The sequence below is a fragment of the Polypterus senegalus genome, chromosome 9 (assembly GCF_016835505.1).
Source record: "Polypterus senegalus isolate Bchr_013 chromosome 9, ASM1683550v1, whole genome shotgun sequence".
Classification (NCBI taxonomy): domain Eukaryota; kingdom Metazoa; phylum Chordata; class Cladistia; order Polypteriformes; family Polypteridae; genus Polypterus; species Polypterus senegalus.
This window is the reverse complement of record NC_053162.1, coordinates 139,497,792-139,511,191: the sequence shown is the minus strand read 5'-3', so window position 1 is coordinate 139,511,191 and position 13,400 is coordinate 139,497,792. Positions and strand designations below refer to the sequence as shown.

Here is a 13,400-nt window from a genome sequence, read left to right as displayed (position 1 = left end):
CACATTAATAACTGTGCTAGATTTCATTCAGATTGAATGATTAATTTTTTTAGTTATTGTGTTCACAGACCCACATCCTCACCCACAAAAACACACCCCACAAACCCACACACACCCCCAAACTTTAATTTAAAAGTAATCAAAGCATATTCTGGGGTGCCTAAAATATGTATATACATTGAAAGTTGAAATTTTGACCTATTATAATTCCATGTATATTGCTACTGTATACATTGAGAAAGAAATACATATTTCAGGTATATAAATGGACAGTAAAAAAATTAATGAGGTGTTACATAAATATTAACAAACTACACTAGTTGCACAATTATTTTCTTCCCTGCATTTACACAGTAGTATGGTACCTGATTAAACCTGTACCAAGTAAATGTAATATCCAAACTTTATTTAAAAGATACAGAGAAACAGGTACAGTGGATATCAAACAACATGAATGGCCACAAGTATAACAAATTCCCAAGAAGTCTCCAGTGGTTGCATGACGTCAGCTGCTTTGGCTATATTCACACTGCTAGTTTCCACTTTTTGACACAATTATATTCTATGGTCATTTCCACCGAACCTAGATTGGATTTTTTTATGCCATGTAGTAGAATGGAGATCTTCATATATCTATGAGTCTCAATTCTGAGTCTTACATTGTGACTTGTGCACAAACGTTCAGTATTAAAGTTTTATAATTTGATAACACACTGTACAAGTACAGGTTTATTCAGAATCTGCTGTCCTGCACAAATGGAATTAATATTTTAAATTCTTCACATGCACATTGTGCTAAGGGAAAATAAATACATGGTATATGAACACAGTGTAACATTTTCAAACCTACTTAATCCAGTTCAGGGTGGGAAAGGGCCATAGTCTATTTCAGCAGAATTGGATACAAGTTAGGAATTAGCTCTGAACAGTCTAAGGTACAAGACATTAATCAAATATGAACAGGGCTCAAGTCCGAAGCAGGACCCACTCAAGCAGGATGATGAAATTATATGTTAGTATAGTATATGCATCGTATGAATTGTTCAACAGTTAGTATAGAGCTGTGTCGGTGTGTATTGGCAAAACACAAAAGGTTATAAGTTATTTTAACACTAAAAAGGAAAGAAGGTTAAAAATATGTTTTGGCTGTATAGCTTCATCAAGTTTGCAAATGAAAAAGAAAGAGTAGGTAACAAGATCCTTCCTACAGGATACTTCCTAGGTTTCTTATAAAACATGTCCAGTCATCTACATTGGTGAAAGAGGGAGATGGCTACCAAAATTTTTCCGGAAGCATATGTACTCCATTAATATTCAAAGACTTTACAAAGCCATTCGGAGAACACTTCACATCTCTTGATCACAGCCACTCTGATCTCCCTGTTGTGGCACGCAGCTGGGGGTGGTACCCAGCCGGGACGCCCAGGAAGACAGGAGGAGGGCTCAGGCCTCCTCCAGACCACGAGGGGGAGACCGCCCTGGTTTCTTTGGGGGCCACCAGTACAGAGCTGGGAAGCTCAACCCTGTAGGGGCCCGTGGTCACCACCAGGGGGCGCCCCCATGCCTGGAGAACCCTGGATCCCAACACTTCCGCCACAGAAGTGCTGGGGAGAAGATGAGTGGGAACACCTGGAGTGCTTCCGGGTACGCAGCCGGCACTTCCGCCACACTGGGGCGTGTTCGTGGGAGATTGCCAGAACACACCTGGAGCACATCCGGGTACAGATAAAAGGGACCACCTCCATTCATTTGGAGCTGGAGTCGGGTGGAAGATGAACGAGGTTGGTGAAGAGAGAGAAGGATGCGGTCTGAAGAAGTGGCAGTGTGGTTTGGCCTGGACTTTGGCGAAGATTGGGGTTTGTGGTGCACTTGGACATTGTAAAAATTAGGATTAATAAACATGTGGTGGTGATTAAAAACATGTCTGCCTGTCTGTGCCCGGGTCTCGTTCTACACTGTTTATGTTCTTTCACAAGGCTTCAAATACACTTTTCAGAGATAAACAGAATAATTTATTCTAACACAGGGATAACAATGACCAACTAACTTTTTCATCTCCCCCCTCATCTTCTCTTCTTCTTGTTTTGCCTGCTCCCGTTAGGGGTTACCACAGTGGATCATATTTTTCCATATACTACCTGTCCTCTGCATGTTGCTCTGTTACACCCATCATCTGCATGTCCTCTCTCACCACATCCATAAACTTCCTCTTTTTCTCTTACCTGGCAGCTCCATCCTTATCATCCTTCTCCCAATATACCCAGCATCTCTCCTCTGCACATGTCCAAACCAATGCAACCTTGCCTCTCTGACTTTGTCTCCAAACTGTCCAAGCTGGGCTGACTCTCTAGTGTACTCATTTCTAATTCTGTCCATCCCTGTCACACCCAACACAAATCTTAACATCTTTAACTGTGCCACTTCCAGGTCTGTCTCCTGTTTTTTGGTCAGTGCCATCATCTCCAACCCATATAACACAGCTGGTCTCACTACCGTCCTGTAGACTTTCCCTTATACTTTTGCTGATACTCGTCTGTCACAAATCACTCCTGACACTCTTCTCCACCCTTTCCACCCTGCCTGAGATCTCTTCTTCACCTCTCTTCCACACTCCCTGTTACTCTGTATTGTGGATCCTAGGTATTTCAGCTCATCCACCTTCACCAACTCTACCCCCTGCATCCTCACCATTCCTCTGACCTCCCTTTCATTTACATTGTCTTGGTCCTATTGACCTTCATTCCTCTCCTCTCTACAACAACAACAACAACATTTATTTATATAGCACATTTTCATACAAACAAAATGTACCTCAAAGTGCTTTACAAAATGAAGAATAGCAAAATAAAAGACACAGTAAAAAATAAAAATAAGTCAACATTAATTAACATAGAATAAGTAAGGTCCGATGGCCAGGGTGGACAGAAAAAAAAAAAACTCCAGACAGCTGGAGAAAAAAAAATAATAGAGCATATCTCCACCTCTCCAGTCTCTCCTCAACCTGCTCCCTACTATTGCTACAGATAACAATGTCATCAGGAAACATCATAGTCCACAGGGCCTCCTATCTAATCTCATCTGTCAAACTGTCAATCACCATTGCAAGAAAGGGCTCAGAGCTGATCCCTGATGTAATCCAACCACCACCTTGAATGCATCTATCACTCCTACAGCTGACTTCACCACTGTCACACTTCCCTCGTACATTTACTGTATAACTCTTATGTACTTTTCTGCCACTCCCGACTTCCTCATACAATACCACAACTCCTCTCTAGGCACCTTGTCATATGCTTTCTCCAGGTCCAAAAAAATGAAATGCAACTCCTTCTGGCCTTCTCTATACTTCTCCATCAACACCCTCAGAGCAAAGATCGCATCTGTGGTGCTCTTTCTTGGCATGAAACCATACTGCTGCTCACTAATCATCACCTCACTTCTTAACTTAGCTTCCACTACTATTTCCCATAATGTCATCATGTGGTTCATCAGTTTTATCCCTCTGTAGTTAGTACAGCTCTGCACATCTCCTTTATTCTTAAAAATCTTCTTCTCTACTCCTCATGCATCTTTGTACTTTCCAAGACTGCATTAAACAATCTGGTTGAAAGCTCCATTGCCATCTCTCCTAAACACCTCCATGCTTTCACAGGTATGTCATCTGGATCCAACAGCCTTTCCATTCTTCATTCTCTACATAGCTGTCCTTACTTTCTCCTTGCTAATCCCTTGCACTTCCTGATTCACTATTTCCACCTCATCCAACCTTCTATCTCTTTCATCCTCTTCATTCATCAGCCTCTCAAAGTACTCTTTCCATCTGCTCAACACACCCTCCTCACTTGTCAGTATGTTTCAATCTTTATCCTTTATCACCCTAACCTGCTGCACATCTTTCCCAGCTCAATCCATCTGTTTAGCCAATTGGTACAGGTTCTTTTCTCCCTCATTAGTGTCCAACCTCTCTCTGCCCTGGATTTGTTCCCTCTTTCATCTCCCGTATATCTTACCTGCTCTTTCCTTTTCAGTTGCACACCTGATGAAGACTATATAGCTGAACGGTTGTGTCTTTAACCTTCTGTCCTTTTCAGTGTGGAAATAACCCCCAACCTCTTGTTCAACAGTTCTTTAATTTTACTTAGTCAGACAATTAATTTGGTTTACTATGTTTCATTGAGCTTTTCATTTATTGATAGCAAAAAGAACTAAGATCATCCTTTACACTTTCACCAAATTTTTGAAGAGAGGTGTTGGAAAATATACTTAGATGAAAAAAGCATTTCAGAATAACAGCAGATGATAACAAATGTTTTTACTTTGTTTCATACTTGTATTTTGGATTCAAACATAAAAAAGTGTGCATTATAGATTTGTTTTTAAATGTTCCCCCCTTGTGTAGATAAACAACTCAGCTATGTACATAGAAATAGTGATTGCCGCTTAAGCTTTTCAATTAAGAAACATTTATTCTTATTATATTCACACCATTAGCTGGCAGTCAGTCTTTCCCTCTTTGTTATTGTCAAGTTATTTTAAATGGCTATTGCACTTGATTATTCCCAAAAAATACCGAAAACTGCACCCAGCCTGATATCAACTAGAAGCCATAATCAAACTGACATTGCAACCTTTGGTTTACAACTGCTTTGTAAAACTTTGGGGTCTGAAAGGGGCTGTGACTCACTTAAATGCAATCCATCCATCCATTTCCTAGCCATAGCAGGGTTGAATGGGGACGTTGGAGCCCACCCAAGCAAGTAATGGGCACAAAGCATAAACACTCTCGGTCCATTGCAGGGTGTAAAACACTAACAAGCTTAAATATTACACTTTGAAACATTGGGAAACATGAAGATTCAAAAATATGAAAGAAACAAGTTTAATGATGTCAGTTTACATTGACATACTTTGCTCCATTGCAACATTATGCTCACATTATACAGAAAACCTTTGATGAATCTAAACAGATTATAAGGATGCACTATAATATCTATATAAATAAATGTTTATATTATTGAATAAAGTATGGTTTATTTTTTTTTAATCCTCTATTTTAAGTTACAGTTTTCCATCAGTGTTTATTCACTTCATTTTTTGTGAAACAATGGCTTCTTGCTGTTCAGCTGCCTGATTGATGAGACTTGGTAACTTGTTGAACTGCTGCAAAAGCCAAAACTCCTTCATTTCTCCTCATCCTTTCAACTGTTAAAATTAATAATTGATCCTTCTGAGCATTTACTATATGGTCATCAGTTACCTCAGACCTATAATAAGTGTTTTCTGAAGTCATTCTTTTTTTTCTTGTGGCTATTTTAGGATTCTGTTACAGTGGAACACACAAGGTCAGGCTGTGACTTTGTGATTTTGCTTTTTTTGGTTTATTTTGTTGCTATGTTGGCGTATGTGAGGTGAATGTGGAGGACTGAATTATACTTATATTTCACACATTTCTCATGTCATGTTTATGGAGAAAGCAGAATGATGGCACAGTGCTTAGCACTTCAGCCTCATAACAAATTCCTGGGTTCAAATCCATCCTTATCTCTATCTGTGTGGAATCTAGAAGTTCTGTTTACAGTAGGTTGTGTAGTTTTTTGCTCTAGAATTCTCTGGCTTTTCTTTAACCATTAACAACAAGATTGTTAAGGTTAATTGTCGGTGTGTGATTGTCTCCTATGAAGTGGTACTTCCCTGTTTGTGTCTTATGCCTAGTGCTTCCAGTTTAGACATCAGGACTAATGGCTCTGAATCAGATTAAGCATGCTTAATGATGAATGGTTGAATATATATGTACAGTACATAAACCCAATATGTTATTTATGTCATTTTAAATTGCCCTATTATCCAGTTTATTCATATAATTTCAACAAATTTTTATTGTTTTATACTATAACTAGCTGTCCCCCATGGCTGTGAAATAGGACAGCGAGGAGGGCTCTGCCTGGCTCCCTACTCCTGACATCACAATTCCCCCTTCCCTCAGCCTGCAGCCTCTGTCTCAGATTAGTGCAAATATATTGCTCCTGCAATTGAACTATGATTCTTAGAGCGATGAGAGTAGTTTAAAAATCAACCGGAATGTTCAAGCAAATTCTAAAAAAAAGCACGATCGAAATCTGTTAAGTAGTTCCCTCATTCGCTAGCTAAGCGGATGTAAGCTATGCCCCAAGGTTGGCACGTGAGTGAGGAGGGCCCCGTCCCCCTCGTCTCAGCCCGCTGCATGTCTCTCAGATTTGCGCAAATAAATCTGTACTGCAAGCGAACTATGATACATAACACCATTAAAGAAGTAGCAAAATCAACCGGAATGATCAAGCAAATTATAGAAAAAACCCAATCAAAATCCGTAAGTAGTTCTCTCGTGTAAAGCGGACAGACATAAAGACAGACAGACAGACAGATGTTGTATTTTATATATAGAGAGATTAATAAATTGAATCACAATCAAATGAGTGGGAACATTTTTTACTGGATAGAATTTAATAAATATATGAAATAACACAATATTCTGTAAATCTTTACATCTACTTCATGCTTAATACTTGGGAAGTTACAGTTTTAATATGTGGATTCATAAGAAACTCATTCGATATATTCAATCTTTAACTTACCGTGGCCATTGTCTAGAAAATCTGTGATGATGGCGGCACTGCAGGCTGACCATGGGTTGTAGCGATCCACTTGAATAAGTGTGGGAGACATCATATGATTATCTTTTAACTTGCCAAATACTTCCTCGCAGGCTTTCACATTATCATGGGGCATATTGAAGACATGACCTGTACAAGGAATACAGCACAGTTAATAAAATAGGTAGTTGTTCAATCCTGCAAAATGCTACAAAGGGTTCAATGTGGTGGTTATCCTTTTGTGTCTAAATTCTGGCAAAGAGATCTTACGTATGTGTGCGGTGTAATTCTAAAAGAAAGTGGCGTGTGTGATCTAGTCATTAAACTTCAAATTGTTTTGATATATTACAAAATGTAACGACAGAATTGTAAAAGCTGTGGTAAATTAAATCAACATCATACATATACTGTAACTAGCTGAGTACATTTACAGCATTTGCTCATTTAAGTCCATTGTTAGGTTGACTGTAAAAAGTTTATTTACATTACATAAATACTTTTATATAAAAGAGTTTACACATTAAAAGGGTGTGATATAACTGCTTAAACATGTGCATTTATTTGGAACAGATTAAATGACTTGTTACACAGTGAGTTAGCCATGGTCTCTGAACCTACAGTACTGTGGATCACAATTCAATGCATTAGCCACCAGGTCTGCCTGTCTTCCAAAATGTACGTATGTAATACAAATATTTTACACCAGTAAATCAGTATATCATATGCATCTCATGATGCCAGATGAATATGGAGATTATCCCTGCAGAAGACATCTTAAATTATGTTTATTGGTCAATAAATCCTTTGACTACACTACAATTGTTATCTGATTTCTTAATATATTTTAAGTAATCATCTGCTAATTTTTCCTGAATACAATACAATTGAAACTAATGTTATCCCAAGCAAAGTAGGAGTTTAAGGGGTGGATGATGGGGCTGCTTCCCCCATGGATGCACTTTGTTACTAAAATTAACCTCTTTTTTGAGGCTAAATTTAATATAAATGTTATTAATCAATGAATATGATTATTAAATCCATTCTCCCCTGAGCAACTCTCTCTTCACATCACCTATTCTTAACCAACCAGAAGCATTCTGCACAGCTTCAATGACAGATTAGTTTATTGTTTCACATTTATCTTAAGAGAGGTCACTTCAACTTTTATATTTTGAAGCAGCTAGATATTGAAGATATTGAAGCATCTGCAGACTCATGCTCGTGGGCTTGCAGCTTATGACTGAATGTACTTCTGAATCCACAGACAGCGGTGTGGTGGTCTTAGCAAGCCTCTATCACACGTCTCACATGCACACACTATTGTGGCAAAATATTTAATGAACAAAAATGTCTCTTTGATGAAGTAAATGAAAAATGAAAAGCGCTCAAACGTTCAAAATAACTCATTTATCAAACACAATTATGTAGAAATAAAAGGTGGTAATGGACATAATATTTATCATATAATATTAAATCTTCCTTACTTTATAGAAAAATTAACTCAAAATTGGGATTCAACAAATGATTATCAAGAATAATAACTGTTGGTCTCATAGTCCGTGGACGCTTATTAAAATACTAGCTTGTACTTGTAAAAGCCCAGGGTCCTAGAAACTATTGAAATCATCAGAAAAAAACCTGAAATGTAGAAATGCCAGGTAATTGAAAGAAACTACTCTGGGTGACTTTCTCCTAGGAGGATTCGTTTTGCCGACGTGCTCGCATCGCTTGTGCATTAGTGGTGGGAGAAAAAGTAAAACGGATATCGTTTTGCTGATGTTAGCGACTAAGTGACTTTGTCTTTCTTCTGAGGTTTCGTTTTGTTGACGTGCTAGCCTCGCTTGTGTTTTTAGCGGCTAAGCGAGTTTTCTGCTTCCTTGGAGGAGGAGCCCTTACCCCGACTCCATCTCTAACTTCCGGGCACACTTCCACACGTAGATGTTTTTATATAAGATAATCTACTTACAAAATTAACAGCAGTTGGGCTGAAAGAGTGTTTGAATCAGTTTACATTTTATTCTCAGCAACCTGAACATCTCACCTAATGTTCAAAACTGGAATTCTGAATATAGTGGGTGAGTTCTGCCAGAGAAGGTCCATTTCCAGAAAAGTCTGTTACATGTGACCATAATGATCTTGTGATATTTTTGCTTTGTCATAAAATTTTATTTATTGTAAGCAAGAAAATTTCAAATAAAATTTATTAAAAAATAGAAAAGAAAAATCTGGCTAAAAAAGATCAAGCTTCCTCAGAAAGAAAAGGTATTGCCATCCTTGTTTGCTCCTGTGCTTTGATTAAAAGTCAGCTCTTCTGTCAGAAGTAGTGCTTGCTTCTGTTAAAGTGAGTTTTACACAACATACTATTAATCCTATTCTTGCGAAATGTACTTTAAATCAACTCAAATATTGCCCAGCAGAAAACAGCCACATTCCCATAAATGATTCTTGGACATTTTATTTATGACAGTTACACTTAACTGCTGCTCATAAAAAACTCTTCACATTTCCTCGCAATATTCATGACTAATATGTTAGTCAAAGTGTTTCATTTTGAACTGTCTGTCATATCTTTATGTTTACAAGTACATTCTGTAGATCATAACAATGTTATGGAAACTGAGGATAAAAAGTGTCAAAAGCAGAGATCACTTTCACCAGGGATTGATGAATTTCAGCTCAGAAGAATTTAACACTTTTTAAAGTGTAAGTCTGTTACAGTGTAGTAATGGCATTGTCTTCAGAAATACAATGATGCACTGGGATCCAGAACAACTACTTTAGCTCATCTATATGAATTGTTTGAATACCCAGTCAATCGCATGGGTACAGACGTGACAGCTAGAATTTTGATAGTATATGAGGAAAATACTAACAGAGTAATTAATAAATAAAAACACAGAAACATATTAAAAGAGAGTGAAAAATAATTCTAAAATCAGGAGAAAAGAATTGTTTTAATGCAAAAAGGGACTCCAAGTTAGTTTTATATAAGATTAAATGAGCTATGGTATGGTGTCAAACAGGCCATAATTGATGCCCTGTAGTATGAAATGAAACACCACAGAAATACTCATTCTGTAAGGCAACACAGTGTGCAGTGGTGAGTGGTGAATGCAAGATGTTGTAAAAAATGCCAAGATTGGAGCCCCACCTCTCTAAATCAATGGTCATGATTTAAGGTGTTGTCTGGAAATCAGCAGGGGGTACCATTATTTGTTAATATTGAAACTAGCTAGATTTAGCTGCCGTGTCAATCTGTCTCACAATCTGTCAGGCCTGACATAAAGTTGCTTCATCAGGATTCCCATGAAAGAACCTTCATGCAAGGGGTCATTTCTGTACAGCCAATGTACACTGCAATACATCAAGCAGACCATCCCACCCCAGGAAAGCCAACACTTTGGATTAACTGGTACTTTCAAAAAAATGTTGATGGGTCACATTGATATGACTCTGTCATCTTGTCACCTTTTCAGGGCAAATTAGCCTTCCAGTGGTTAGCGAGGGTGAAGGATGATATGTGCTGCATATTTCACAATTCTGATCCTCCATACAACTCATTTCTAGTCTATGAGAGCATTTGTATGCAGACTGGAAAATATTTGGTCATAAGCTTGAGTCCAGGAAGGGGAATGGATACCATACACTGACCTTCACCTAGGATGGATATACAGTAGGTAAAAGATTAATTCTTCAAAGTAATTACATTCATTTTGCAGCCAACGTACAACTGAAATGATCATTTCAAGACGGATGATAAAAGAAAAAAAACAACATACAATTTCATACAGAACTGAAATAGCCTTTGAAATATTCAGATATCAATAAAGATGTGCTCCAACACATACAACACTTTATGTAATCCTGTGGTGGACTTTAATGGCTATGGAACGGATGACTAGATGACTGGAGGTACATAATTAAATATTAGAGCTTAATTTAAGAAAAGTGGATAAACACAAGTAAAGCTGGTCTAGCTGTATCAAAATGATTTCCAAATTATTTTTCTTGGCATAAACAGTCATTGAAATAAACAACAGATTAAAAAAGAGAACAGCCTATTCTTCTGGCTAACAAAAATGACAATTACAATGAAACTATTGTGTGGTATGAATTAAAATGGTTTCTGCATTTTTTGATCATAGTTACAAATAAAAATGTGATAAAAAAATATTTTTTTTATTTGTTTGATGATTCTGTTTGGGTGTTCTGCTACTGCATGTTGCTCTGTTACGAGTTGGTTTCTGAAGCCTCACAAGTCATTTCGTCTTGATGTGTCACTGGTTTTATTCCTTACCTTCTCCTCTATCCCATTTTAAGAGATTAATAAGTGTACGTGACAATTATCCTGTTCATTTTGGAAATGTGCAAGACACTAATGTATTTCAAAAATTGGGTTTAACTCCCTCTAAGCCTTCTTAAAAAATCATAGTGGTGGAAGAATTGTTTTTTTTTTTTTTTTTTGTATTAAAATTCTCAAACTGTCCTAACTCTGTTTTAGATCACTTGGGGCTGACGACTATTCTGGCAGCATGAGGAAAAAGACAGTAAGCAGCCATGGATGGGGCATTAGTCGTTTGTCAGATCTCCCTCATACCCACACCCACAGCCACATTTACACTCACACTGAAACAGGGCCAATTTATAATTTCCAATTAATCTAAAATCAAGGCTTGAACCCATCCTGAAAGCATTAGTCACAAGGTAGGAATCAACTGTGGATAGGGTACTATTTAATCATTTGGACCACACAAAAACCTTACTACGAACACAAAAACTGACACAGAAAATATCCATGCACAGAATTCTTGAGAGACAGCAACGCCAATCACTGCATGACTATGTCACCCAAAAATTAAAGTGAAAAGAAACAGTAAAGTACATGTTTTCATTGCTTTCAAATGTGTTGTTAAATGCAGATTTCTAGTGGCTTAAGCCTTTGCTGGTTTCATTTCATAATAGGCCCAAGTCATCATTCTTTAATGCACAATATTGAAAAACCAGTACATTGATTGGATCTAAAAAAGCTTTTGTCAGGTTTCATATTTAGTCTTTTGCACCGTTAATGTTCAGGTGTTCAGTTTTGAATGTATTTACTAAAGTGCCTTTTACTATTAATTTTCAACATTTACCCAGTTCATGTGCTGTAGTGAAAGCAGAGGGAAGGCCATCATCTTCAATTACAGAGCAGCTTCTCTTTGAGTCACACATTGTCCCCACATCTGCCATGCCCAACGTGTCACAGGTGGTAGCCCCACACAAATCCTACAAGAAGTAAAGAGAGAGAAAAAAAACCCCAAAAAGTTTAGTGTTTTATTTTTTTTTTAATCATGTCATATGACTGTATATTATCTTCTATACATTCCAACAAGTTTAACAAAGCTTTCAAAATGAACAGCTTCATTATAATATGGCACAGTATCTTGCATATACAACTTTAGTGGCTCAAAGTAAAACAGGATATTTCTGGCAGGCTGGAGCACAGCATCCTGACCCGCCAATTTTTCTATATCAGAAAGTTGGGTATTTTGTTGGTGGTAATGCTCAGTACCTGCCAAAGCATTTTTTATAGCAAATATGCTGTGATTGCTGGTGACCTTCTTTGACGAATATTTTCTTTGAAATTCACCATAGGGCTGGCTTTTTTTCCCCCAGTGCTTTATGAGGCCAGCATGACAGCAAAAAGCTGTACCAGACATACATAGAACTTTCACACATGTGTACTCCATTTCATATTTTATGTTGCTGGCCAATATGCTTCGTGCATGGGTGATGTCACTACCCAATCTGTACTCCAGCTGGATTTGCACCCCACATGCATTAAAAAAGATAAAAAAAACTTATAGTGTTTTTCTTTGACGGGTATATTAGCGTTCCACAATGATAATATTAGGAGAACTGCTTCCAAATACATAACACTGATGCCTGTGCACTCACTCACTCACTCACCGCAGCACCAGATGGTTAATTTCATATGTGCATAATTAGCCATGCACAACAGCTACCAGACAAGATTTTAAAGAGCCTTCCTTTTGTTGTTATCAGACACAGCTGCAGAGTGGTTATCACTGCTACTTCACAACTCAGATCGCATTTTTGGCCACATTAATTGGTGCAGCATTGTTGACAGACACTTCCCTGGCCCTCAGAGACATTATCAGTTCCTCCTTCCTGATAGAATGCAGATTGTGGAATTTGGCAAAGTTCCCAAACATTTCAGCAATTTGCCAAATTCAAGTGTAAAATCAGGGAAGGTGAGAAGTAGTAGGTATTTAACCTTTTAATAGATCTTTTAGACCCTTTCTGACAGAGAACAGATTTATACTGTCATAATTTTTTTGTCAGTTTAGATGTATTCTCTGAAATACAATAGAAAGTTTATGGTCAATCACATGACCTTAGAATGGCTAGAAGAACAAGATATGGCATATGATGTACAAGTAGTAGCTTCTGTTATTTGGTGTTCTGTAGGAGGAGCTCAAAGGTATCCTACACCTCCAATTATGGTTTAATGGTATGGATATGCCAATATACCTCCAACAAGTCCCCCAACTATTCCCTTCTTAGATGTTCCTATGGTAGTAGCTAAGGCATTGAACTATAAAACACAATTGTGCCTATTAATCCGCTTGGTTTTTGCATCCATCCACTTTCAAGCAAATTACAGTCACAACAGCCAGGGACAATCCTGGCCATACTGCAAGCAAAGTAGGCACCATCTCTTTCACTTTGTTGGACACAATCATATAGCAATCAGTCATATTGGGAACA

At 37.7% G+C, this 13,400-nt stretch overlaps 1 protein-coding gene across 1 annotated transcript in view; it reads right to left on the bottom strand.

The window, feature by feature from the left end:
* The window catches only part of LOC120535866 (A disintegrin and metalloproteinase with thrombospondin motifs 15-like), a 106,673-nt gene that overhangs the window by 46,721 nt on the left and 46,552 nt on the right, over window positions 1–13,400 (bottom strand). Inside the window, exons 2-3 of the mRNA XM_039763994.1 lie at window positions 11,762–11,894; window positions 6,612–6,779 (exon numbers count right to left, since the gene is read on the bottom strand). Of these exons, the coding sequence (XP_039619928.1) occupies window positions 6,612–6,779; window positions 11,762–11,894 (301 nt within the window). The remainder of the gene's footprint in view (window positions 1–6,611; window positions 6,780–11,761; window positions 11,895–13,400) is intronic.